The 24043-nt window shown below is 40.6% G+C and overlaps 2 protein-coding genes across 2 annotated transcripts; both read right to left on the bottom strand.

Annotated features, from left to right (window-relative positions):
* Positions 1–9570: 9570 nt before the first annotated feature.
* LOC310933516 (mucolipin-1-like) lies at positions 9571–20252 on the bottom strand (the record flags this gene model as incomplete). Its single annotated transcript, XM_083897025.1, has 13 exons — positions 9571–9705; positions 11295–11501; positions 12781–12903; positions 13035–13136; positions 13276–13425; positions 16259–16365; positions 16506–16605; positions 17202–17298; positions 17409–17478; positions 17996–18152; positions 19080–19241; positions 19356–19603; positions 20210–20252. The coding sequence occupies 13 exons, from the start codon at positions 20250–20252 to the stop codon at positions 9571–9573; spliced, it is 1701 nt and encodes a 566-aa protein (XP_083753151.1).
* Positions 20253–21078: 826 nt separating this feature from the next.
* On the bottom strand, positions 21079–23603 carry trappc5 (trafficking protein particle complex subunit 5). The gene is made up of 3 exons (XM_083896156.1): positions 23551–23603; positions 22349–22621; positions 21079–22260 (listed from the first exon to the last, which is right to left on the bottom strand). The coding sequence occupies exons 2-3, from the start codon at positions 22616–22618 to the stop codon at positions 21964–21966; spliced, it is 567 nt and encodes a 188-aa protein (XP_083752282.1). The 5' UTR covers positions 22619–22621; positions 23551–23603; the 3' UTR covers positions 21079–21963.
* Between the last annotated feature and the right edge of the window lie 440 nt (positions 23604–24043).

Here is a 24043-nt window from a genome sequence, read left to right as displayed (position 1 = left end):
GGCCCGCGGGCCAAAACTGGCCCACCAGAGAGTCGAATCCGGCCCAGAATTAGATTTTTTTTCATTATTATTTTCATAAGATGCTATATTTTCAGTGTGAGATCAGGGTATCCGCGGGGTCTTAAAAAATCTTAAATCCAATAATCTGAATTTAAGGCCTTAAAATGTCTTAAATTCTCCAAAAATCTCATCAAAGGTCTTAAATACAATTTTGAAAGGTCTTAAAAATCTATTAACGTTACTTTTATTTAAAACATGCATAAACTTCAGTTTCGCTTTGAAATATTTCTATTTTTGAGGATGCGATAACATAACTACAACACGGAACTAGCGTAGGCCACCTGTGCTGCCCGGTGAGAATTTATCGAGCACCACTAGCTAGTATGCTGTGCGCGCGCCGTGGTGTGTTAGGGTTAGCCTAACCTTAACCCTGTTCATATTATACATCCATGGTTACAGCTTAGCATAGCAGCGTCAGCTAAGCCGAATTGCAAGTTCAAGGGTCTGTGGCTCCAATTATCCGTCATGTCTTCTAATGATTCACCAGCAGCGGATTATGCAATTATTTGATAAAGAAATAAAAACATAGCATAACATTTTGGGAAATATAACAGTATTTCTGTATTATTTTCCTCCAAGTACCACTAGAGGAAGCTAATGTACCACTGATGGTAAGGTTCTCAAACTGTGGTCAGTGTACCATAGAGAGCAGAGATGTTACTGTATACAGTTTCCTGTATTTGGATGTGTTTCACTAAAGTGATTGAGAAATAATCCTGACTTGTTTGGTTCATTATAGCGTTGCTAAAAACAAATAAAGTCATGGTGGCCCTGCACTGTTATTGCACATTATCATTCCTTGGTGTCTAGAGGTTCAACATGAGTATAATTAACATGCTACACACACTGAAGTAATGCGCCGAATGTTAATAGGGGTCATCGGTTCACTGTGGATCCATTACAGGTTAGTTCCAGCTATGCCCAGTAGTATTTACACACCTAAGTGAAATACAACAGTTAAAGGTGCATTATGTAATAAATCTAAATCAACTGGCCATAAAATCCTCCTAATATGTCACAGAGACTCAGGAATAATGTTCATATAACAAACTGAACTCACCAACAACAACAGTACAGACAAAATATTTGCATAAAAAAAAATATTTTGCAGACTGCAAATCATGTTTATGTTTTGAAATCATGTTTCTGGCATGTGGCGCCACCTGCCGCCGTCTACCAATCATTGCAGTCAGTAGAGTCTCAGCTGCAGAGCAACCACGGGTTGCCAGTTACGTCAGAAAACGAAATCTAAAAGTCCTCGGTATTTTGAATAACCGTTTTGGGCCTCATTCTTACATATGGCAGCTTTAAATTAAATACATTTATTAGGTTCAACCATTACAGACATAATGTATTATTAAAAAAATTCAATAGAAACATCACTGACAACAACATATATATTGTTAATCCGGTAAGTATGATTACAGAGGTCCATTTACCTTTATGAATAACAATAAAATAGTGATAATAATACTACAATAAATGCAGCTGAAAGCTTAAATCTGAACAAATAAAAATGACTTACCCTTTGCTTCTTCTTCTTCTTCTTCTTCTTCTTCTTCTTCTTCCAGGAGCTTTCTGCAAGACCATGAAGGCAACATTCGTCACCGAAGCGCGCCACACTGAAATTGAAAGGGGTGAATAGCGAATAGCAGGGGGACCCTGCTTTCTCCCGCTGCAGCCAATTGCCTCACAGGCTGGGGGATTATTCAAATGGGGGATGATGTCACCCCCTTGCAAGTCACCCTACTGTCTTGCCTGAGTTTCTCCCGGTTGTCTGTTGCCCTCCCTCGCAGGCCCCTGCACCCCCTTTCTCTACCCTCTTCAAGCCCTTTTCTTCTTCTTCTTTTTTTTCCCTCCATGCATGACTGCACACACACACACACACACACACACACACACACACACACACACACACACACACACACACACACACACACACACACACACACACACACACACACACACACACACACACACACCCACACACACACACACATCACTCTCTCTTAAACGGTGCATTACAGCCGCTTCACATGCATCAAGTTGCCTTCATTGTCTGTCGCTCCCTCATTGTGGCGACTTCAAACGCACATCAGACCTGTTGCGACATGATTATTTTACACACTTTTACATATATTTTTATACAAGATATTTCCAGGAGACACCCAAATTACGTCCTTTGTCTTAATACAGCAATCGTAGATGTTTAGAGCTGATGCTCGGGATGAAAATGGGAAGAAACCAGCTGAGCTCATCTCATCAGCAGCAGATACAGTGTGACAGTCTTAAGTCTTGTGTTTTCTCTGCAGTCACAATGAGTCAGTCACTGAGGGGCGTTGTTTCATGGCTTAAATGCTTTTGTTTCTGTGTGCCACGTTCCTCACCAGAGCGGGGCTTTTCATCAGAGAGCGAGAGAGTGTGAGAGGGCATGCTGTCTGACTGTATGTCTGACTGTCTGACTGTCTGACTGTATGTCTGTCTGACTGTATGTCTGTCTGTCTGTCTGCTGCTGCTGCTCACAGCAGCCACCAATCCCAGTGTCTACATGAGCCAGGCTTTTGTGTGTGCTGCTCCGTTCTGGAGACGACGGTGCACCCTTTTCCAAACGCTGAAGGTGGTGGTGGTGGTGGTGTGGGGGGATTTGGCCAGACATTGCTTCTACTCTGGCAATGCACCTGGCTGGAAAAAGACCCTCATTGCTTGGTGTCTATCTATGTTTTTCAGATTCCCAAAGGAAGTTTTGTTTGAGTGGACTGACTTCAGTCTGCTTTACAGCTCAAAGGAGTGAATTTTTTTTTATTCTAGGGATAGAAGTATTTTCTTTATGATTATTTTCCTGATGAATTGATTGGCTGTTTGGCCCATAACATGTCAGAAATGGGTGAATAATCTTAAATCTTTGCTGTTGTAGATTTAATTTGAGAAGATTAAATAATTTATTTTAAACTAAAACACATAGTAGAAAAGTAGTAGCAGCCCTTGTTTTCTTCTTACTTTTGAATCATGATTCAAGGTCATCACACCCATTAGTCGTTATTATAATAATTAGCAGAATGGAAATGATAATAACAAGATCTAAATGTATAAATATAGATATGAATGTAATAAAAACAGATGCCCTATACAGTACTGCAGCTGTATGTGTATTTTCAAAGTGCACGTGATCATGCAAATATTCACATTTAAGAAGAGTAAATTAAAATGAAATTTATTTTAAGCTAAAAACACATTCATTGATGAAAAAAGATGGCGATAAATGTAAACTAAGTGTTTCTTACTATTGAATCATGATTCAAGGTCATCACACCCATAATTAGTCGTTATTATAATAATTAGCAGAATAGAAATAATAATAATAATAATAATATAAAGGTATATATAAAGTATAGATATGAATGTAATAAAAACAGATGCTCTGTACTGTACTGCAGCTATAATGTATTTTCATAGTGGATGTGATCACGCAGGTGTGAAAGCAAACATGGGATGGAGACAGCAGGAAGAGGGTGGGATTCCTTGAGGTGCCTGCTGGCTTGATGCTGATGGACGTATTGGCACGGTCCACCAGGCTCAACAAAGAGCGGAAGGTGGGTTTTTTTTCCACACACACACACACACACATAGGCAGTTATGTGTGCGGCAGCGGAGGCAGGAAGAGGCAGGAAGAGGCAGGGCTGTGTGTGTGTACCCTGTGTCACAGTTCCCGTGTTATTTATCTCATTGTCCCCCCCCCCCCCCCCCCCTGACCAACAGTCCAGCTGGGGCAGCCACAGCAACAAAAAGAGCTGGCACTCAGTCAAACTCTCCGAAAAACCCTGGGGCCTCCGGTCAGACGGTCTTCAACGACCTCACACAACAACCTTATACTTAAAGGTGCATTATGTAATAAATCTAAAGCAACTGGCCATAAAATCCTCCTAATATGTCACAGAGACTCAGGAATAATGTTCATATAACAAACTGAACTCACCAACAACAACAGCACAGACAAAATATTTGAATTAAAAAAAATATTTTGCAGACTGCAAATCATATTTATGTTTTGAAATCACGTTTTGGCATGTGGCGCCACCTACCACCGTCTACCAATCACTGCAGTCAGTAGAGTCTCAGCTGCCGAGCAACCACGGGTTGCCAGTTACGTCAGAAAACGAAACCTATAAGACCTCTGTATTTTGAATTTGAATGTAGTAACCGTTTTTGGCCACAATCTTACATATGGCACCTTTAAAGTATAGTATTAGTATAAGATTTCTGTACAGTCAGATTATGCTTATCATACTAACCAGTCGACCTTACAACAACACAACAAAAACACACAAGAAGGGAGGGGGCACGATACCCAGAGCACACACCCACCGCATCACGCACAGCTGCCATCTTTTTTCTCCAGATATTCATAAATCATCAACTCCCTCAAGTGGCTCCACAATGCACGAGACGTGTTATTGTGCAAACGTAAAACACTTCACGTCGCTAATGTGAACATAATTATGTCTCTGCGACTCTATATGGCCATGTGTGTTTGTGTTTGTGTTTGTGTGTAAACACCACACACACACACAGGTTCACGCACTCGCCGGTGTGGCTGCTCTCTTCTTCTGCACAGAGCTCACTCCCTGAAGAGCACAACAACATGCCAGCACAGCATATCATTAACATGCAGAATGCTTCCTTCTTCTGCACTCGCTGACAGCAACACATGAAAGGCAGAGGCGATTCTAGAGTCTGTAGGGGCCCTAAGCAAAAATTCCCTGGGTGCCCTTCCTTCCAACCAGTGTTCATCACCATTATGTTATAAATAATCTGACACCAACGAAAAATGTATGAGTTCAAAATATTTTTTTTTCTTGAAATAACATGGAAAAACCTTGTAATTAAAAAGTATGTGAAAATATAAATGTAAAGAACAATAAAATACTGTAAATAGCTTTTAAAAAACAATATAAACTTAGTCAAAAAATATACATTACACTGCAAAGAACCCACATTATAAAACAATATAAATATATAGAATCATAAAATACTGTAAATAATTGAAAATAACATATATAAACTGAGTAAAAAAAGATATGCATTACACTGTAAATAATCCTCTTCATTTTCCAACTTGCAGAACGATAACTTCACACAGGTTAAAGTGAGGTGGGGCCCCTTTAGGGAGGTTTCCTACTGAGATGTCATTGCAAATCGCCCATTGTTGTTTAAGGGGGACGGGGAGGCGGCTGGTCACTGCACATTTCAGTAAAAACAGCCCTCAGTGCTCTGAGTGTCGGGGGGGCCCCCTATCGGCTCGGGGGCCCCAAGCAGTTGCCTGCCCTGCCTGTTCACAAGCTGCGCCTCTGATGAAAGGGGACGCACAGACAGAGAACACACGAGAAAACCTCACTAATGCACACTTTATTATAGATCGTGTATGTGCATGAATTCCAATGCAAATGCAACAACATGTCAACCTGTAAACTCAGGATTCATATTCCTGTTGTTGTTTTTTTAATCATTTAATGAAGGCGGGGTTTGCCATGTCAATGCATTTAACTGGGTAGTGGCCAAAAGGTCGACTTCGAGTCTTTATTTTTTATTCAGCTCTACCTTGAAACCTGATGAAGTCCAGGGCAGGCTGACCAGCTCCTGTCACTCTGATTCTAAGTGCTTTGTCTTAGCCATGGAAGCCTCCTGGAGTAAATAATGCATGGCAGCACTAAGCATATTGGACTAACTGTACCACTCCACCGCACTAAGAGGACTGGGTGTGTGCAGTATTATGTGCCTTGCAAGTCTTTGGCTGCAACTCTGTTGCTGCTAACCTTGTGTTGAGAGGTGAGACAGTTTGTGATAATGGCTCATTTTTTTTGAAGGTGAAGCACTTTAATTATACTCTGTGCATGTGCAGCATTATTTATCTTTAATGGAGGAAGCAAACTGCGCTCGTTCTTAATGCGTCGCTCTGCCGCCGCTCCTCAAAGTGCCTGCGTTTTAAGCTTCATCTTGTTTCTTCATCGCCTATATGGATTGCATTGATTTTTTTTTTTTTTTTCTGTGACTGGTTGAGCTGCATGGTGGCTGCAGACAGACCCTGCTCGCTCCCTCTAGTGGCGTCAAAGCACCACAGCATACAGGAGTGGAAAGAAACACCCAGCGGTGGAAAGTAACTAAATACATTTACTCAAGTTACTGTATTGAATACTTTTTTTCAGGATTTTGTATTTTACTTAAAGACGTGTTGACTCAAGTATTGTACTTAGTTACTGTTGCGGAGATTTGATTATTTAGTGAGTCTGAACTAGTTTAACTTGGAGAAATAGAGTATAATATGTCCTCTTTAAATCTAATATAGAGACAAACAAGTTTACACTATTGGACTAATCTACTTTCTACATTTTGTGGGGGTATTTTGTGACACTAATTCTTAAACAGACCACTATAAATAAGAATTTGGGTCACTGAGCTCTCCAGTAACACTGTATTGTGAATAAATCCCAGCTGTGGATTGAGAAAAAAAAAACCACAATGGTTAATCCAAACCACTTCACTTTAGTTTCCAGTTTATTTTGCACTTTCATTCAGAAAGCAGCATCGTCACTGAAAACATCCAATACAAATGAGGGTAAAAAGCTGTACAACGTTCGACTAAACATGAACTCAACACTTCATACTAAACACTAATTTAGCAAAACCCTGTCAAAATGAGATCAAAAATAAATAAATAAGGCAGAATAAAGAGTGCAACAATAATATACGTAGCTGCGAGTCGATCACAATAATGCATCCGAGTACCTTCCCAGTGGAACATTAACAGATGAATCACACACAGTGGTTCATTCCATTTGGCCGTACAGCTCCCAGGTGACACGTTTAAATCAAAGGAAGCTCTACATAAGTCTTCATCAAGTGCAAACGAGTCAGAAAAAACGGACACAGACGTGACCTGTAAACAATATCCGTCAACGTAAGTAAACAAACGCAAACAAACACACGTGTAGCATCTCAAATCCTCTTTGTTCCCTTTTATATCCTGATGAGATTTTTGTGCAGTGAACGTCTCTGTGTCAGCGCCCTTCGTTTGACCCCAACACAGCATGCTGGAACAACATCATGCATTTCAACACCATTCTATATAATAATATAATAACAGTGATATTTCTTTTCAATAATAAAGATGTGCTTTCTGACATGAAACATCATTTAACATTAGAAATGTCCAGTTTTTAAAAAAAAAAGAAAACAGCATGAAGAAAATAGAGTGAACTCTGAACATTTCAGTGGCTTCTTAGCTGGTGGTGAGGCGGAATTAAAGCTAATTATCCACTTCTCATCTTATCTTGACTATAATATGTAATTGAGCTTGTTATAAAATATAAATAAGGCAGAAGCTAATCATTAAAACACAACGGAAAAATAAAACAGCAACACGAGATGCAATGAACGCCGCTGAGATCAGTGCAGTGGAACCACAGTCAAGTAAGACGGAGACGAGAATAATTTACATTTTGATTGTTGAGGCATGTTCCCTGTATTGAAATATGATAATTTATGATAAAAAAGGCATAATATTAAGATTTTACCATGTGTCAGCACAGTTTGGATGAGTTAGCGCTCTTTGCCTTTGTGAAAGGCAGCAGAGTGGAACTCAATGAGATGAAGTTTACGACAAAACATTTAACATCAAGTGTCACGTTACGGAAGCGCATTTACATTTTTTTTTATTATTAATTTTACATTTATTTTTTATTTTTTCCACGCTCTTTTCTTTTCTGTTTTTCTGACAATTTTTCCCCCCCTGTTTTCCGGAGTAAATTTTTTTTTGGATTTTCATGCTATTTTCTTTCTGTTTTTGAGTAATTTTTTTCTGTTTTTCGTGCTAATTCTTTTCAGTTTTTCCGAGTATTTTTTTTCCTGAATTATCAAGAACTCTCACGAGAACCTCCAAACTGCAAGTTACTCCCATAGACCGTATGGTGACGCCCATAGACCTTATGGTGACGCCCATAGACATTATGGTGACTCCGATAGACCTTATGGTGACTCCCATAGACCTCATGGTGACGCCCATAGACCTTATGGTGACTCCCATAGACCTTATGGTGACTCCCATAGACCTTATGGTGACTCCGATAGACCTTATGGTGACTCCCATAGACCTTATGGTGACGCCCATAGACCTTATGGTGACGCCAATAGACCTTATGGTGACTCCCATAGACCTTATGGTGACGCCCATAGACCTTATGGTGACGCCAATAGACCTTATGGTGACGCCCATAGACCTTATGGTGACACCCATTGACCTTATGATGACTCCCATCGACTCCCATAGACCTTATGGTGACTCCCATAGACCTTATGGTGACTCCCATAGACCTTATGGTGCAAAGTGCAAAGGTACCTGCGTAAAGTCGACAAACTAATGCTAATACATCTATGTGACTTAAGGACAGGACTGATCTCCCAGTGTCTTGAACCCAGATTAAAGGGTTTAATCAAAACTTTGATTAAACTAAACACTAAACTAAACAAGCCGTCCATGTTAGTATAAATCGAACTCACAATAAAGGAATGAATGTGTTAATTGTTTCAAATTCCCACAGGAAAACAGAAATAAATACTAAAACAAACCAATCTTTTTTTCAAGTGAATGCAATGCGCTTCCGTATCACGTGACATTGTTTGAATCCTGATTTTTGTATAGAGTTTTTTTTGAGTCACTTTAAAAGCCTCAACCTTGCAGTGCATTAGAGAGAGAGAGAGAGAACCCAGACTCTGTGCAGCAGAAACAGCTCATACATTATTGATGAGCGACTGCGGGGCCTCGTCACAGGTGAACATGAGCAGAGAATGAAAATGGGAATGGACCGACTTGACTGAAAATGTGGCAGCAGCTAACGCATACATTCACCAGTTAATAATCAATCTGCTTTTTAACATTCCCCGTCTGTCCAGAAGATCCAGACAACACACACACACATACATATATACATGTATATACATACATAAATATATATAGATAATCACTAAATAAGCAGCCACTTGGACAATAAAACAATAAAAACCCTGTACATAGTGGAGCATTTTAAATGAGCGTCCATTTTACTCGGTGGACGCTGCTTCCAGTCTGAGGCGATAAATGTGTTTCCTGGCACTTCAAAAAAAAAAATTCAGAGAGAGAGAGAGAATAAATTATTCATACACTACAAACACAGGTAATTGCGCTTGTGTGTGTGACTGTACAGTGCGTTTCTACTGTTCCGTAGCAACATCTAAATGCACACATTCAAAGACGGGCACAGAGAGGACACTGTGTTCCAAGGTCAGTCGCTCTCGCTCACTCTCAATCATCGTCTCTGTTGGCTTTCTGGGGGAAAAGAGTGAAGCTGCAATGAGCTGCCACTGGACTGGAAATATGGCATCTCTTTCTCTCCCATCCACAAAGACACTACTTACTCCCTTTGTGCTCCCTCCTCCTCCTCCTCCTCCTCCTCCTCCTCCTCCTCCTCCTCTTCCTCCTCCTCACCACTCACAGCAGCAGAGGAAAGAGCACGACGACCCCTCAGGCCCGCGGAACTTTCCAGAGCTGGGAGTGTCCGTGCACTCGGCGATGAAGGCGTGCAGGTCAGTGATGCGCACCTGCTCCTGTGTCTGTGCCTGTGGGGCAAAAACAAACAAACAAACAAACAAACAAAAGGCTGAACATTTTCTTCATGATAGCATCACATCATAAACTGTCTGTGCAGTGCATACTAATCGCACAAATGAGTGCTAATTTGCACAAAATGCTAGTACAAGTGAGGCTTAGTGAAGCTAATCAACCAAAATCAGTAGGATTAATAATCTGTTTAAATTAAATCCATGTTAAGGCATCACTATAAACCCATTTTCCTACACAACAGAGATTTTCCTGATGATATTTTTTGCAGAATTTCAAAGTAAAAGTGCTCATTTTAATATGGAAGTACGCATACCTCACAATCATGACATATTTGTGATGCAAAATAAATCAATAAATCTAAAATGACTGTAAATTAAGACACTCTATGATATTTAGTATTAAATTCTGTCTATATTCTATCACCGTAGCCACAAATGCTGTGTTTAAAGGAAGGTTGCGGGGTCGTGTTTTAATAGTAACAGAGTGTCCAATCTGAAATTGTTCAGTTGCTGCTAATTTTGAAAGATAGACTGATATAATAGAACATTAAATAAAAGTAGAACCATCGTGACTTTCTTCTGTTTATGGTGCGTACGTGACGTCGAAACTTGACTCACTAGAGGGGGAAAAAAATGGAAAAAAGACAAAATCCTATACTGGCTAAACAGGAAGAAGTCAGTCATCCTCTTTCTTAGCAGCTTCTTAGCAACCATGTTAAAGCATCACTATAACCACTTTTTTTCCTACACAATATTCCATCATGATATCACAATTAGAGACTTTCATGATGATATTTTGCAGAATTTCAAAGTAAAAGCGCTCGTTTTGATATGGAAGGACACATACCTCACAATCTTAACATATTTGTGATGCAAATAAATCAATAAATCTAAAATTACTGTAAATTAAGACACCAGAAATGCTTGAAAATGTAATTCCATGGTAATATTTAGTATTAGTAGTAGTCTTCTGACAGTGCAGATGGTGCAGTTTGAAAAGCTCTGATTTAGAGTGTCCAATCTGAAATGGTTCAGTTGCTGCTGATTTTTAAAGATAGACTGATATAAAAGAACATTATATAACATTATATAAAAGTAGAACCATCATGACATTGTCAGTATAGGCCTCCTGGTGCTTTCTTTTGTTTATGGTGCGTACGTGATGTCGAACATGACTCACTGGAATCCAAAAAGACAAAACCCTATACTGGCGAAACAGGAAGAACAGCTTCACCCACTCGTTTAGGTGTAAAAGACGATATTTCTGTACCAAACATGTAATGCAGAGAACTGATTTTCAAGTCCATTCTGAGTTTAGAATGACTCTTGAACTTGCTGGGCCTCATTCTGTCAGGTTGACTCATCGATCATTAGGTTACAAACTTCTCACAGAGTCACAGAGGCTCCGTTTACCACGACTACTGCTGCTTTAATAATTGACACATGAACCAGATTGGTTTACTGACCGAGCAACATCCTGCTCGAATTACAACGACAACAAAAAAAGTCACACGGAACAATGACACCAAAGCACACACACACACACACACACACACACACACACACACACACACTGTGTACCATACCATGATGGTGTCGTAGGCTCCGGTGATGAGCGCGATGAACAGCGACAGCACCATGTAGATGAAGAGGGAGATGAAGGTGTAGAGGTAGACCTGGCTGAAGATCCACACCAGCGTGCCGCTGCGCTCCATCTCCTCGAACGTCACAAACATGTCGTCGCCGTTGATCAGCGAGAACAGACACTCGGAAACCATGGACAGGGAGCGGAACTAGACACACGGGTACACAGAGAACTGTTTATTTGACCTCTTTGAAGATGATTTAGATGTGAAATAAAGGTCAGTTTTTCCTGTCCAGTAATAATTATACACTACCGTTCAAAAGCTTGGGGTTGAAGTTGCAAAATGAATCGAAAATATAGTCGACATTGATAAGATTAGAAATAATGATTTTTATTCAAAATAATAATTTTGCCCTTTCGTCAAAGAACCAGCAAAACTGTTTTCAGCTGTGCTAACATTAATGCACAAGGGTTTTCAAGGGTTTTCTAATCATCCAATAGCCTTCTAACGCCATTAGCAAACACAATGTACCATTAGAACACTGGAAATGGGCCTCTATGGATGCAGCTAGAATAGTCGTTTACCACATTAACAATGTATAGAGTGTATTTCTGATTCATTTAAAGGCGCCATATGTAAGAATGTGGCCAAAAACGGTTACTACATTCAAATTCAAAATACCGAGGTCTTTTTGGTTTCGTTTTCTGACGTAACTGGCAACCCGTGGTTGCTCGGCAGCTGAGACTCTACTGACTGCAATGATTGGTAGACGGCGGTAGGTGGCGCCACATGCCAAAACATGATTTGCAGTCTGCAAAATATTTTTTTAATGCAAATATTTTGTCTGTACTGTTGTTGTTGGTGAGTTCAGTTTGTTATATGAACATTATTCCTGAGTCTCTGTGACATATTAGGAGGATTTTATGGCCAGTTGCTTTAGATTTATTACATAATGCACCTTTAATGTGATATTCATTGAAAAAAAAAGTATTTGTCCTTCAAAAATAAAGACAATTCTAAGTGAACCAAACCTTTGAACGGTAGTGTATACATACATCAATCCATTTCATGTGGAGTTATTTCTGTATGTTTTTTTCATGAATACATACATTTTCCATCATAAATCCCTTTATATTGTGAACTAAATATTGATCCATATCAAAACAACCACTTTCATTTTAAAATGATGTGAAATATCATCATGAATATTGTTATTCAGATGTCTTTTTCTCAATAAGTTAGACTCTTTTTTTTCCACTTCAGCGGCCCCCTACTGGCCAAACGAGACATAAGGACATTTCTAAGTGACCCCAAACTTTTGAACGATAGTGCACACGTCTTCCCGTAAGATATTTTATGATAATTATGACGTGTACTGTACGCTGTGGCCTGATCTGAATGACTCATGCCACATCATTTCTGGTCAGAGACACTGCTGAGTGTGTGTGTGTGTGTGTGTGTGTGTGTGTGTGCGTGTGTTCACTACCTTAGCATGATAAGGCCCCAGAACGATCCATCCACAGAAGCAATAGCCCAGATAAATGGCAGCTGCACAGCAGCAGAAGCGGATAACGTTGGGAAAAGCAGCTCTCAGAGTCACAATCAGGATCTGTGGTTAGAGCAGAGCGAGAGGGAGGGAGGGGAAAACCCCCCAAAAAATCCATTTACAATTCAAAGAAAGCCGCAAGGCAGACACAGTGCCAGTGTGTGTGTGTATATGTGTGTGTGTGTCTCACATACATTGTATTTCTGAAAGAAGCTGAGGTAGCGGATGACTCCCACCCACACCAGCAGAGTGGAGGTTCCCAGCAGGATGGCGCATACATCGTACGATGACAAATTCTGCATCACAACACAGACACAGTGTTTTTTTTTTATTTTTTATTACAAAGAACTGAATGAGCTGCTGGTGAGATGCTAAATCTATTTCTGTGGCAGCGTCGTGAAAAGGCAGTTTCAGTAAATAACACCTACACGTTACCTTGGATTCTATCCCGATCTTGATGAAGCTTCCCACGATGGTGAAGAAGTCGCTGACGATGAGCAGAATGTACCAGCCGTTGATGAACTCCATCCGCTCTCCCCAGCCGACGCTGCGGCCGAGTCTGTCGCTGAAATATTGCACGTACTCCTGGGAACGGAGACAATAACGAAGCTATTAATAACACGACAATGAAGTCTTTACACTCCAGTCCTATAATAAGAAGAGCGATGAATTGTATTCATGATGCTAATCTCTGCTCAGTGATCATTTGTGTTATTTTAATCCAGTGAAAGATAGAAAGCTTTTTTTCTTGATTAAAACAAGATTTCTGATTGTTTTAGCTTCTTAAATGTGAATATTTTCTTTGTTTCTTTGCTCCACATAACAAAGAAATCATTAAAACTGACTCGTTTGGCTAGGGTTGTTGTCCCGCGATTGGGCCGTCGGGGCCCCCGCCCGCGACTGCCACCCAAATCACATTGCCCCTTATGGCCCTTCATGTAGGTGGTGGGCCCACTTGAAGAGGCGCCCACGTCGCTCTTTCGGGCTGAACCCGGCCGTGTCCCGCAGGCAACCAGGCGCTCGCCTGCGAGCCCCACTCCCGGGCCTCCAGGGTGGGGCCCCCGTAACGCCAATCTGGGCGACGTACACGTGGAAAGGGTTTTAAGCAAAAAAAGGATTCGATAATTCATGAAAGGATTCACAGGTGAGAAGCCATATTCCTGTGAAATGTGTTTTTCACAATGTTCAAGTTTGTTATTTAACAAGTTTTGGTTTGACATTCGACAAGATCATCACATCCAGTTCTGACAAACGCTGATCGACGTTTTTAACGTTTTCTGAAATTTTATGGACCAATCGATTCATCGATCAATGGAGAAAATAATCAACGCAAACAAAAATAATCGTTAGTCGCAGCTCTAATCTACATGTTACCGTCCACATATGAGGGCCGCGGGGCTGCTGGTGACAATCCCAGCTCACGTACAGCCAAAGGCGAGGTCACACCGTGGACAGGTCGCCAGTGCATCCATCACAGGGTCAATCAGAGACAAACAACCATCCAATCTCACACCTATGGTCAATTAAGAGTGTCCAATTTAACCTATGCATGTTTTTGGACTGTGGGAGGAACCTGGAGAACCCAGAGAACCTGGAGGTAGACACAAGGGAAGAACATGCAAACTGCAGAAAGGCCCCTTGTTCCAACCATGAACAGTGTTACACCAACCATGTGGCCCTGATCCCGTTCATTCATTTAGTAGTTGACCACACTTGGTATTCAGCCATTTTTAATGTTGATGAATGAGACCAGGGCCACGCGGTTGGTGTAGTGGTTTGAAACTCTTGCCTTTGAAGAAGACCCACCCGAGTTTTGCATGTTCTGCCCGTGTGATTTTCTCCGGTTTCCTTCCACAGTCCAAAGACAGATGCAGATTTGGGGGATTGGGACAATAGGGACGCTCTACAGTGACCATAGGTGTGAGGGTAGATGTTTGTTTGTGGCCCTGTGATGGACTGGAGACCTGTAGAGTCTTTGACCCATCAGCAGAGATTGACAACAGCCCTCCATGACCCTCAAGTGGAGAATAAAGTAGTACAAGATGACGAATGAATGAATGAGACCAGTGGGAAAAAGCATGGCCTCCAGCAACTAAAAGTGCTGCAGCTTTGCAAAGTTGGAAAAACCTCACCATGGGCCTGACTTACATAAGCTTTGCGCGTGCAAAAACGTGTGAAAACTGGATTGCACACGCAAATTTGCGTTGACGCTGACCTATTCATCAGACCTTGGTTGCGCACAAAGCTACCAAACACAGTGGCATAAATACCTTCTTAAAAAAAGGTTGCATGTAATCTTAGTGCTACATTACTGTATTTCTAGCTTCCCATTTTTACAACAGTTGTTCTTGTGGAGATTTTCTGACCATTAGTGGAGCTGTGGAACAATGTTTTACGCTCATTATCTTCGTTTCCGCACAGAGACAAACGGGCTCCGCAGTAATAAGCCGAGAATGAAGCAAATCACATGCTTTCAAAGTAAAAAAAAAAAAAAATCAAACGGTCTTGGCTTTGAAAATAAAATGTTTTACAAGGCGGAGAACATTTTTAACACGTTTGAACTGGAGCATAGACACAAATGCTTAAACATAAACAGACACTGTGTTCAGAGGGAGAACTCCACAGGGCACCTTTCATTTCCTAACCCACTAAACATTCTGCGGTTGACCCGATTTAATGCGTCTCATCAAGAGAAGAGAAGTTTGCCTTTTAAAAGGTCCAGTGTGTAAGAATTAGTGACATGAAATGGTGAGACTGCAATAAACAGAGGATTCCTTTGTTTCCCCAAGTGTGTGAGGGATTTACAGTGACCTCCACATGTTTGCATAGTAAGCTTAAAATTTTAAAACATGAAATGTAATGCACGCTCTGGCTGGTTTGTCCCCTGGAGCCGCTTCAGAAACATGGCAGCACAAGACAGCGTCTCTTATTTTTACATTGAATTTAAGGCCACAAAAACCAAACAATTCCTATTTTAAAGGGGACATATTGTGCAAAATCAAACTTTTGAATGATTTTTATACTTATATTTGGGACTCTGGAGGCCCTACGTGTAGGCAAAGAGAGTGCAGGCAAGGGCAATAGTATCCGGAAGAGCGGAAGTCGGCGAAGTGTTCTATTCTTGGCTGCATAGTGCAGCACAGAGTTCTACACAAACTTCCAGCCTCAGAGGATTTACAGTTTATATATGACGGCAATGTGCCGGCTAGAGTCGGCAAATGATGGCTTTTCCAAATGCTAACTGGGTTAGCAGGGTTAGTAAGCATGTCACAGACATGTTCATTAAGACACCAGGGAACGAGGTTCACTTGGAGAAATAGGGTATAATATGTCTCCTTGTGCGCTACATTCAATTTCTACTAATAAACCCCTCCCCTTAAGTTTCATATTGCATAAAAAGCTTGGGCTGTCATCTTACATATTGCAGGACGATGCCTCTGAGGACGGAGCGGCCACACAGCAGCAGAGACAGCAGACAGACGACGGCCACCAGCACGTCAAAGAACTCCCGGGCATAATTCTCAGCTGCCAGAGTGAAGAGAGGCGGAGAAAACGAGGCAGGAATCAAATTACGGATTATTAGAGTTGACGTGGAGAGACAGGAGAATGAGCGTTTACATAAACCATGTGTCCATCATGTGCCCCCGCCGCCGCGAGCTACTCACCGTGTCCAGACACGTTGGGGTCTTTACACTCCGTTATGGAGGCCTGGTTCTGTAGACTGATCTTAACTTTGCCGCTGTGAGCCCTGTTGTCCATGAAGATCTGATAGCACACGGACAAACCAGTAAAATCTCTGGGTATAGTTATATACTACATTAGTTTAAAAGGTCCAACTCGATTGCATTTCTGATTTATTTTACACTACCGTTCAAAAGTTTGGGGTCACTTAGAAATGTCCTTATTTTTGAAGGAAAATCACTTTTTTTTCAATAAATATAATACGAATCATAAATATACTCTATACATTGTTAATGTGGTAAACGACTAGCTGCAAACGTCTGGTTTTTAATGGAATATGTACATAGGTGTATAGAGGCCCATTTCCAGTGTTCTAATGGTACATTGTGTTTGCTAACGGTGTTAGAAGGCTATTGGATGATAAGAAAACCCTTGAAAACCCTTGTGCAATGATGTTAGCACAGCTGAAAACAGTTTTGTTGGTTCTTTGACGAAAGGGCAAAATTATTATTTTGAATAAAAATTATTATTTTTTGTTCATTTTGCAAGTCTTTTGATGAATAAACGTGTGACTTTTAATGGAAAACACCAAAGAATTATATAGGTGACCCCAAACCTTTGAATGGTAGTGTATCTATTCTGGTTAGTGAAGCACAACAAATGGGAGAGAAAGAAGTTACCGTGATGGCAAAGGTGTAGCAGTCAGGGATTTCATTGTTTATAATGGTTTGAATGTTAATGGCCTTCAGCTGGAAGTCAATAGTTATATTGATCAGCCTGGAAAAAAAAACAAAAAAGATTTGATTGAGATACATTAACACAGTAAAACAGGAAAATATATTTAGTTTTTCATCTGATGTTTTAAAAAAAAAAGAACAATATCTCACTTGTAAAACTGGAGAGTGAAATTCTTGTAGTCACCGTTTCCGGAACTCAGTGGATTCACTCCGACACAATCTAGAAGAAGAAAAAAGGCAAATACAATCAGAAAATAGCATGAGAGGAACTAAAAATTATCACATGGGGAAGTAATATTATGAAACACATAATAAATCATCTTATTCCATATCACGTGAAGCCTTAACCACACTTATACACTTCCTCATAAGTATATAAATCAGCTACTTGCAGTTTTTTTGCTTGGTTTTGCTTCACTTCTGCCAAATCAGTAGACCATTTAAATCACCACTTTCTCTCTCTCTCTCTCTCTCTGTGTGTGTGTGTGCGTGCGTGCGTGTGTGTGTGTGCCTAAAGGTAGAAATAAAGCTTTTGATGCTCTGTCTTCTATGATAGCAACTATTCCAAGCCTCTAAAAGTAGAGCAAGGTTGCAGGGACACGGTGACTCACAGTCACCTCCTTAAGGGCAAAGTAAATATGCATGAAAATTGCATGAAAACAGGGCTGTGTCGTTACTCGCTAGTGACGTAGCATAAGCAGAGTTCACGGACACGTAGAATAAGGTGCGAATCTTACAAGTGACAACGCGGGGGTCGATGTCAAAGGTGTCATTGACGGGGTCAATGGTGGCTCTCTGAAAGTATCTCTGGCAGAGGGAGAGAGCGCTCCGGTTGAAGCCGACGTCCAACACGTAGGCGTACTGTCCCAGCGTGAGCTCAGGCAGAGCCATGTACTGGACGGAAAAAAGAGAAAGAAAGAGAAAGAACCAGAATAACCGAGTAGGTTTTAAAGCTGTAGTGTGCAACTTTCAAATATGAACAGGTTAAAACGTGGTCAAATCAGTTGACACGATGATGATGAAGCCTATCAGCTCAGCACGACTCTGGAATAACAAGTCTCTATGTCGTTTTTGCCAGTGTGACAGTAACAATATGTCAGTAAAGCAAAAACAGCTACAAAATAATTGCCACAACTTTCCTAATTGCTCAAAAAAAAACAGTCATTCTACAGGATAAACACTTTTTTGCACCTGCCAATCAATGGTTTCTGCTCACGACAACCAAACGGAGGCAGAATAGTAACATAAACAATATCTGCAAAAAGTTACGCACTGCAGCTTTAACGCTGCAAGAAGTGTTAGGATTATTATACACATTACACTACTGTTCAAAATGTTTGGGGTCACCTATACCATTTTTTTGTGTTTTCCATTAAAAGTCACACATTTATTCATCAAAAGAGTTGCAAAATGAATAGAAAATATAGTCAAGACATTGACAAGATAAGAAATAATGATTTTTATTCAAAACAATAATTTTGCCCTTTCGTCAAAGAATCAGCCAAACAGTTTTCAGCTGTGCTAACATCATTTCACAAGGGTTTTCAAGGCTTTTCTAATCATCTAATAGCCTTCTAACGTGATTAGCAAACACAATGTACCATTGGAACATTGGAAATGGGCCTCTATACACCTATGTACATATTCCATTAAAAACCAGCCGTTTGCAGCTAGAATAGTCGTTTACCACATCAACAATGTATAGAGTGTATTTCTGATTAATTCAAAAAAAAAAGAAAAGTGCTTTTCCTTCAAAAATAAGGACATTTGTAAGTGACCCCAACTTTTGGACGGTAGTGTACAAAAAAACTTGGCATCTACCTGCTCTATGGCGAAGTGTATGTGGTCGTAGAGCTCCCTCTGCGTGTGGACCGCCTGAGGAGTGCTGTCCTGGTAACCCTTCAGGAACAGGTGTTTGAACGCCGCCGTGTTCTCCTCTTTAAACGTCACCACCATCTGGTTGCTGAGTCCGAACAGCACCAGCTGAGCAGAGACACGGACGTCAACAGCCACGCAAACATAGGACGGTATAGAACACTATACTTTTTGACTAGGGCTGAGTCAAAATATGGATTTGATGATCAATGGTAACCCAACCTGCACGGTCACGATGATGATCTTGAGCAGCTGCAGGCCCAGTTTGAAAGGCTTTCGCCCTTTCGCGTGATACTTGTCACAAGGGCTCATGAAGAAGTACTTGAGTTTCCTCCTCAGAGCCTCCTCCTCCTCTTCATCCTGCTGCCGGTGGAGCCCAGAGCCCACGAGGACACTGGGACGAGGACTCCCGCTCCCAAGAAGGTCCTGGGAGCCGTAATTGGTCATGGAGGAGAGCAGCTGGTCCTTCTCTGGGAAATACAAGGAAATGTGTTGATTTTAGATGGAAGGAGAGTCTCTACCACAATGGACCATCCTCGCAGATGCCTGCACCTCGTTTGTGTCTTAGCATAAGTTATGGCTGTTTATATTGGACATCAGGTCTGGTTATAAGAACATGTGGGTGATTATTAAACGTTCTCACACACCTGTGTATACATATAGAGGGAAGGGACATCCTTTACAACCAGAATATTATCACTTTCTATCGCATTTTCCTAAACAGCAGTGAATATAATGTCCTCTAAAGACACCCTTTAGGACACTGTCATGTAGGAACAGTATAGGGACCCATAGGACACTCTTTTAGAAACAATATATTTTTAAATAGCTTTGGAGGACACATATAACTGACACTTCCTCGTGTTTTTACCACTTAAGAGCATCATTAACGGTGTAAAATTGTCGTTGTGCACCTTTAAGATCTGGTTCTTCGGCGGTCATTGTTTAAATGAAACCACCACACACCATCACAGTGACACAAATGAGATGTTATGACGTCACGTCAGTTTTTAATCACGCGAAAATTGGAGTAACACACACTCACGCATTCATCATCATCAGCAGAGGTGACATACCTGTGGCGCTGTCCTGGATGCAGGTGTAACTTGAAGACGCCATGTTGTTGTTGTTGTTGTTGGCGGTGGATAATAATAAAAAGATGTTTGGAATATCACAGAGGAGTGAGGAGCAGTGTCTGGATTAAAATCATCTCAGCTAAAGAGAAAAAAGAAGAAGAAGAAGCTCGGTGTCGCAATGTATGGACGACACCTTAGCAAAACAACAACACATCGCTGCTGCTGCTTCCGGGTCACGTGACGCCACCACGTGACCGCTGACTGGCTCCGCGCTGCTGCTGCTGGGTAACCAAACACAACAAACGCAGGGGGCGGAGCTTGTCTGGGTTTAGAAATTACAAAATAAAGTTCTACATTCTTTTTTTTCCTTTCTTTCTTTTTTTTTAATATAGCCCCTGTGACAGAAAAGTTAATAAAATACTATGATTTATATAAAATAAACAGCATGAATTCTGAAATTAAAGTCAGTTCTTGCAGCTGTATTTGTGTTCATGATCATTAATTGCATTCCCTTTGTAACCAATGTGTCATCTGTTCCTCTTAATCTATGTTCATGTGAAATACAAATAGCGACAACACAGACGCTTGCAGTGATTCATGCACAATGAAATTGTGAAACCTTAATCCGACTGTGTCAATCCACCACCTGAAAGTTGGAAGCTGGGGGATGATCACATGACATATCATTTTCCAAATAGCAGAATTGTTTCTATTCATTCTTAAACTATTACATGCTTTTAAATGTAAACTCATCCGTGCATTTTGTCTGTATTAATACAGTTGACATCAAAATCCTTTTTTTTTTTCAACAGTTTTATTCAAGATCAACAGTGGTATTGATAATAAGCACAAGAACACATGAGCAGGGCTGTATCCTGATATATTGAGGTCCAAAACCCCTTAAACAGACCCAAATACCTGGGTTAGGGTTAGCGTTTTTTAAGGGTTGTCCTTAAACTACGAGGGGTGTTTGAGTAGATGAACTTTAGAGGCGCTTTAAGAAGCTTTTCTTACCATGTGACAGAGCTACATAGAGTTTGGACAATAACAATTAACATAACACAAATGACCTCAGTGTTGTCAAGTAGCCGCAGTCCTGACTGTAACTGGGAAAAATGTAGCTGGAGTTGAACTGGGATGGATAACAGAAAACAAACCTTCGTCTATAACTAACTGTGAAATACAGTATATTTTACAAATCATTGGTGACCATTGAGAAAACAATCAATTACGCTGTATCTAACTGTTTTTAATGGAGATAATTACAGTTTAACTGAGCCATTACTATTTTCCTGGTCACATTAAAGTGAGTGTGTATCTCGATCTAGACGACATAATAGACAGAACATAAATCTAATATTCTATGCTGCAGGCTCTCATGTGGACCAGAAGGTGTCATGTGGGATTCTTCCTGCCGACAGAGTCTGATAAAAACATGACAATTTTGTGTTGGTTGCACCATTGCAGTAGGAATTGCTCTACAACAATGCATCACTGCAAGCAACGAAACACCATGATATTTAAAAGTAATTTACAACTGTTAATGTACAACATACCCATAAATCCTGAAATTTTGAACAAACCAGCTGCATCTTTTCTTTTCTGTGGCTCAGCACATCCATTCTTGCATTAGTTTCCACAAAGACATTCAGTCACAGTTACTTCATATATATTAACACAAGCCTGGAACTGGATGATTCATCCTCATCCTGTACAGATTCATAAAAAAAGGCAGTCTCTAAAGTCTTTTTTATTTATCTGCCATCCAATGCCTTGTCCCTGGCGATGACCGACTCGTTAAATTTAATCATGAGCGTGGTGCCTTTGTGCCAGTGGGCAGTGACCTTGGCAGGGAAGCCGCTGTGCGTGAGGATGGCTTCCACGACGCCAGCGGTAAACGCAGCGCAGTTCAAGCTGCTGTTCTCTTTGGGTACAGATATGTAGGCGTTGATTAGTGGCTCCTTCTCTATGATGTAGTAAGTTTTGTCATCGTCGTTGGCCTGCTCCAGCTTGTCAGCCTCCTTCCCAAACAAAGACTTCCACACGTTGACCTGACGTAAAGAAAAGAGAAAAAACAAATAAAGCATAAAGAACAAAGTTAAAGTGCTCGGAAAACACTTATCTTTACGGGAGGTTTACCTTGATGAAGAGCAGCATGTTCAGGACTTTGGTCTCCCTCTTTCCGTTCTTCTCCCTCAGCACCAGCACGTCCAGCATGCTGGCTCCTACGCTCTGGCCCATGTCTGCCAGACGCGTCTGCAGCTCGGACACGGAGTAGACGCGGCTCTGACAGTACTGGACCATCTCGGAGAAAAGGAGGGCAAAGGCGCTCACGCTGACCTCAGTCTTAGGTCGTGTGAGCGGTCGCTCTAAGATGCTGGATTTCCCTCGAGTGAACCGTGTGTCCATTTTCTGTTGAGAAATGACAGCTGTCGAGTTGAGTATCTACTCTCATACAGGGTTTGAGTAAAGTAGTAATATTTCTATTAAAAACAAACAAGTGAAACAGCCATTTCAAAATAATGATCTTTCTTAGTTAGCTTAAAGTAATGGATTGCAGGTGGAGATAGCTAAACATAATGGCTAAACGGTTTGCCTCATTAACTTAAAAAGCTATTTCATACTGAACACATTTTAACCAAACCACACATCCTTTTGTGCAAAATTGTCAAATAATATTACTGTAAACAGCAGTTATGGTACCTCATCAACTGTTTGACCATGTACGAGATTAACCTTTTCTTTTAAATCACTTAATGTATGCATATCGTCTTTAATTTGGCACAAACTAGGTTTTCATATAGCATTAGCATGTGTCATTGTTTGAGCAAGTGTTACTGATCACATTAAATCACTCAGGACAGTGCGACATTGAACCAGCGTGAAAACCCTGAAACTGAGGAAGCTAAACATTAATAATTCATTTATTAACTCTTGTGTTATTTTCCTACTCTGACCTGTCAAAATGGCTGCTGTGCAAATGGCACCACTGACAGCTTCTCTCTCTACACTAAAAACCACGGAGTTGTTGTTGTGTAACTCAGTCGTACAAACACAACGTGCACATGCAGGTAACTTTGACAAACACCACGGCTTTGGCTGAAATTGTGCTGTCAGACTTTTAAAAGCGAACACACAGCTGTAAACACTGCCTGCTAGCTTTACTCTGTTAGCTACCGTACCTAGCCACACATGCTAGCTGGTGTATACTGTCATAACGCGAGCTCTTTCAGCAGCGCGGACGCGATATACATTTCTAAAATGACAAACTACAGACAGCGACTTGTTATAATTCATTTCCTTATCTCATTTCCAGTAGAAAGTATAAGTATAGACCAAACCTTGGTTGACAGTAAATCGGCTAACGTCCAGTTTCCTTGTTTCTCTTCTTCTTTCTTCCATAAGGGTCAATGACTAGGAACCAGAGTTTTAACCGTTTACCGCCACCTGCTGGACCTGAGCAGCAATTACACTATAAAACATAGTACATGTACTGCTTTATAAAGCTTTCCTGTTTGTTAAAGTGCGTATAATGACTCAACTATTTAAATATTTGTTATTAAAAATCATACTGGGTCTTTATTATTATTATTATTATTATTATTATTATTATTATTATTTATCTAATTGTATCTCAGAAAACTCAGTTGTTTATATTAGTTACTTATTTTTGAATCAAACTAGTGAACCAATGAGCATCATGTAAGTAAAAAACAACAACATTTGAATGTATATGACTTGCAGGATGAGCAGTGAAACCTAACACGGATTAAAAAACATTGTGTTTTTATTGTTACACTCTTGGTGACATCTAATGTAAAAAAAAAAAATGTT

This window comes from Microchirus variegatus (genome assembly GCF_963457635.1).
Source record: "Microchirus variegatus genome assembly, chromosome: 10".
Classification (NCBI taxonomy): Eukaryota; Metazoa; Chordata; class Actinopteri; order Pleuronectiformes; family Soleidae; genus Microchirus; species Microchirus variegatus.
Note: the sequence above shows the minus strand (reverse complement) of the source record. Positions and strands in the feature narration are given on the sequence as shown.

Coding starts and splice junctions, on each gene's coding strand:
- trappc5 (XM_083896156.1), bottom strand. CDS start 22,618: ATGGACACACGGTTCACTCGAGGGAAATCCAGCATCTTAGAGCGACCG. Junction 22,261..22,348: donor ACATGCTGCTCTTCATCAAG/GTAAACCTCCCG, acceptor TCTTTACGTCAG/GTCAACGTGTGGAAGTCTTT.